This window comes from Lolium perenne, chromosome 7, assembly GCF_019359855.2.
Source record: "Lolium perenne isolate Kyuss_39 chromosome 7, Kyuss_2.0, whole genome shotgun sequence".
Lineage (NCBI taxonomy): Eukaryota > Viridiplantae > Streptophyta > Magnoliopsida > Poales > Poaceae > Lolium > Lolium perenne.
Genome location: NC_067250.2, coordinates 303,884,205 through 303,886,054, shown reverse-complemented (window position 1 = coordinate 303,886,054; position 1,850 = coordinate 303,884,205). Strand labels below are relative to the sequence as shown.

At 45.6% G+C, this 1,850-nt stretch overlaps 1 protein-coding gene across 1 annotated transcript; it reads right to left on the bottom strand.

Annotated features, from left to right (window-relative positions):
• Nucleotides 1–231: 231 nt before the first annotated feature.
• On the bottom strand, nt 232–1,213 carry LOC127311953 (nuclear transcription factor Y subunit C-4-like). Its single transcript, XM_051342436.2, has one exon. The coding sequence runs from the start codon at nt 1,211–1,213 to the stop codon at nt 485–487; it is 729 nt and encodes a 242-aa protein (XP_051198396.1). The 3' UTR covers nt 232–484.
• Between the last annotated feature and the right edge of the window lie 637 nt (nt 1,214–1,850).

The window sequence follows — 1,850 nt, the reverse complement described above, 5'->3', positions numbered from 1 at the left end:
TGGCCATGGCCGGCCAGCGGAGATGGACGGCCACCATGCATGTTATTCACAAAACGGAACCGACCGGCTTCAGATAGCGGACGTGGATGGCGACGGCTTTGACGCCAAAAATGCCACACCACGCCCCACCCTTTTGACTACGTGCATCAGTCAAAAGCTTTCCTCCACCCTCAAGAAAAGTTGTGATCACCAGAGGCAAACTTTTGGATGATTTGGAATGGAATGGCATGGTAAAGTTTTAACCACCTAATAGTATCCAAATCATAATCCTTCAATAACAACACCACGACAGAAACAAAACATCCATGGAGGAACTCGTTCTCAGTCTCACCTAATGCGATCCACCATGTTCAAGTTCAACCAATAAATAACGATCATATAAGCTAACGCGGAACTTAATGAAAATATTTAGTTGTACAGACCAAACTGAAGTTTTCTGAATCTGGAGACAACTTCAGCCTTTAGGGCACCACATCTCACTACCTCAGCCACTTTCATCAAAAGATTGCTGCTCAGCAGGAGGCCCTTGCTGCTGTTCCTGAGGATCCTGATACGCATAAGTCACTGGCTGGCCCTGCCCACCATACACCATTGGTGCACCATGCACCTGCTGCTGAGCCTCCTGCGCGAAGTAATACTGGCATGCCTCGGCCAGAGCCGGCTGTCCTGCCCCCCGAAGCCCCACTACCTCCTCCTTCATCTCATCCCTGGGAATTATGTCAACCAGGAAGTCGTAGATGTCGGTCCTAGCTATAGCAGCAGATATATCATTCTTCTGCAAGGTCCGGCGCTTGTTCTCCTCGGCGTGCATCCACGACCGCAGCGTCAGCTCCAGCACGAACATCTCGCAGAGTTTCGAGAAGACCAGCTCAACATCGTCGGGGATGATGCAGACATCCTCGTCAGCCTTCATGATTTCCTTGATACTGGCGAGTGGCATGGTGTGGTTCACGAAGTCACTGTCCTGCTCAATCTCCGACAAACGTTTCGCCCAGACCTGCTGGAGCTGTTGCTGAAATTGCTGCGATTTCTCGTAGAGAAGCTGGTTCTCAGCACTGACCTGAGCTGGATTAGAAGGGAGTGGTGGTGCTGTTGGATGTGAACCGGCTGGAGTGACACCAGGAGCTACTGTTGCTGCAGGTGGATAGGCTGAAGCAGGATACACTTGTGATCCACCAGCAACATCACCCATTGTAGGCTGAGGCTGTTCCATGTCCACTGCTTGTCCAGAAATCTAAGGTCTTTCCGACACTGTAAAAATAAGAATGTATTCTATAATCAGCTAAATCTTAGACAATCTTAACAACGGTTAGTTAGCGCTAGCCACATAGGTTACAAAATAAATTTTATGTGCAATGTCTGTAGGTCAGGTGTGATCATTTGTGCTTCTCTTTCAAGAACAGTTTCAAACACCAAGTCTATTTCCTTGTTACGATCCTCCAAAAACTATATGAAAACAAATTATCTGCTACATCAAAAAATATAATAAGTTCAAAGTAAGAAAACCAGAGCAGAGAATTGCATAGTTTATATATTGAAAATACACATGTACGATCTTATATGCACCAGAAAAAATGAACAAACAAAATGGTTGACATAAATCAACAGAATAAATCTGGCTAAATTTTACAGCCATTCCAAGCCACCAAAAAAAATGTAGTTCCCCAAACAGAATGACATCTGGACATCTAAACTAAATTACACACAACGAGAATTGTCCTGATTATTTGAAAGGCACTGAACTATCTATAAGATATAACATATAAATAGGGATGTCACCCGCAGGGTATGGGTACGAGTAGAGTCATCCCATATCCGTACCCATCGCCTTCAATCTTACCCGTCACCCG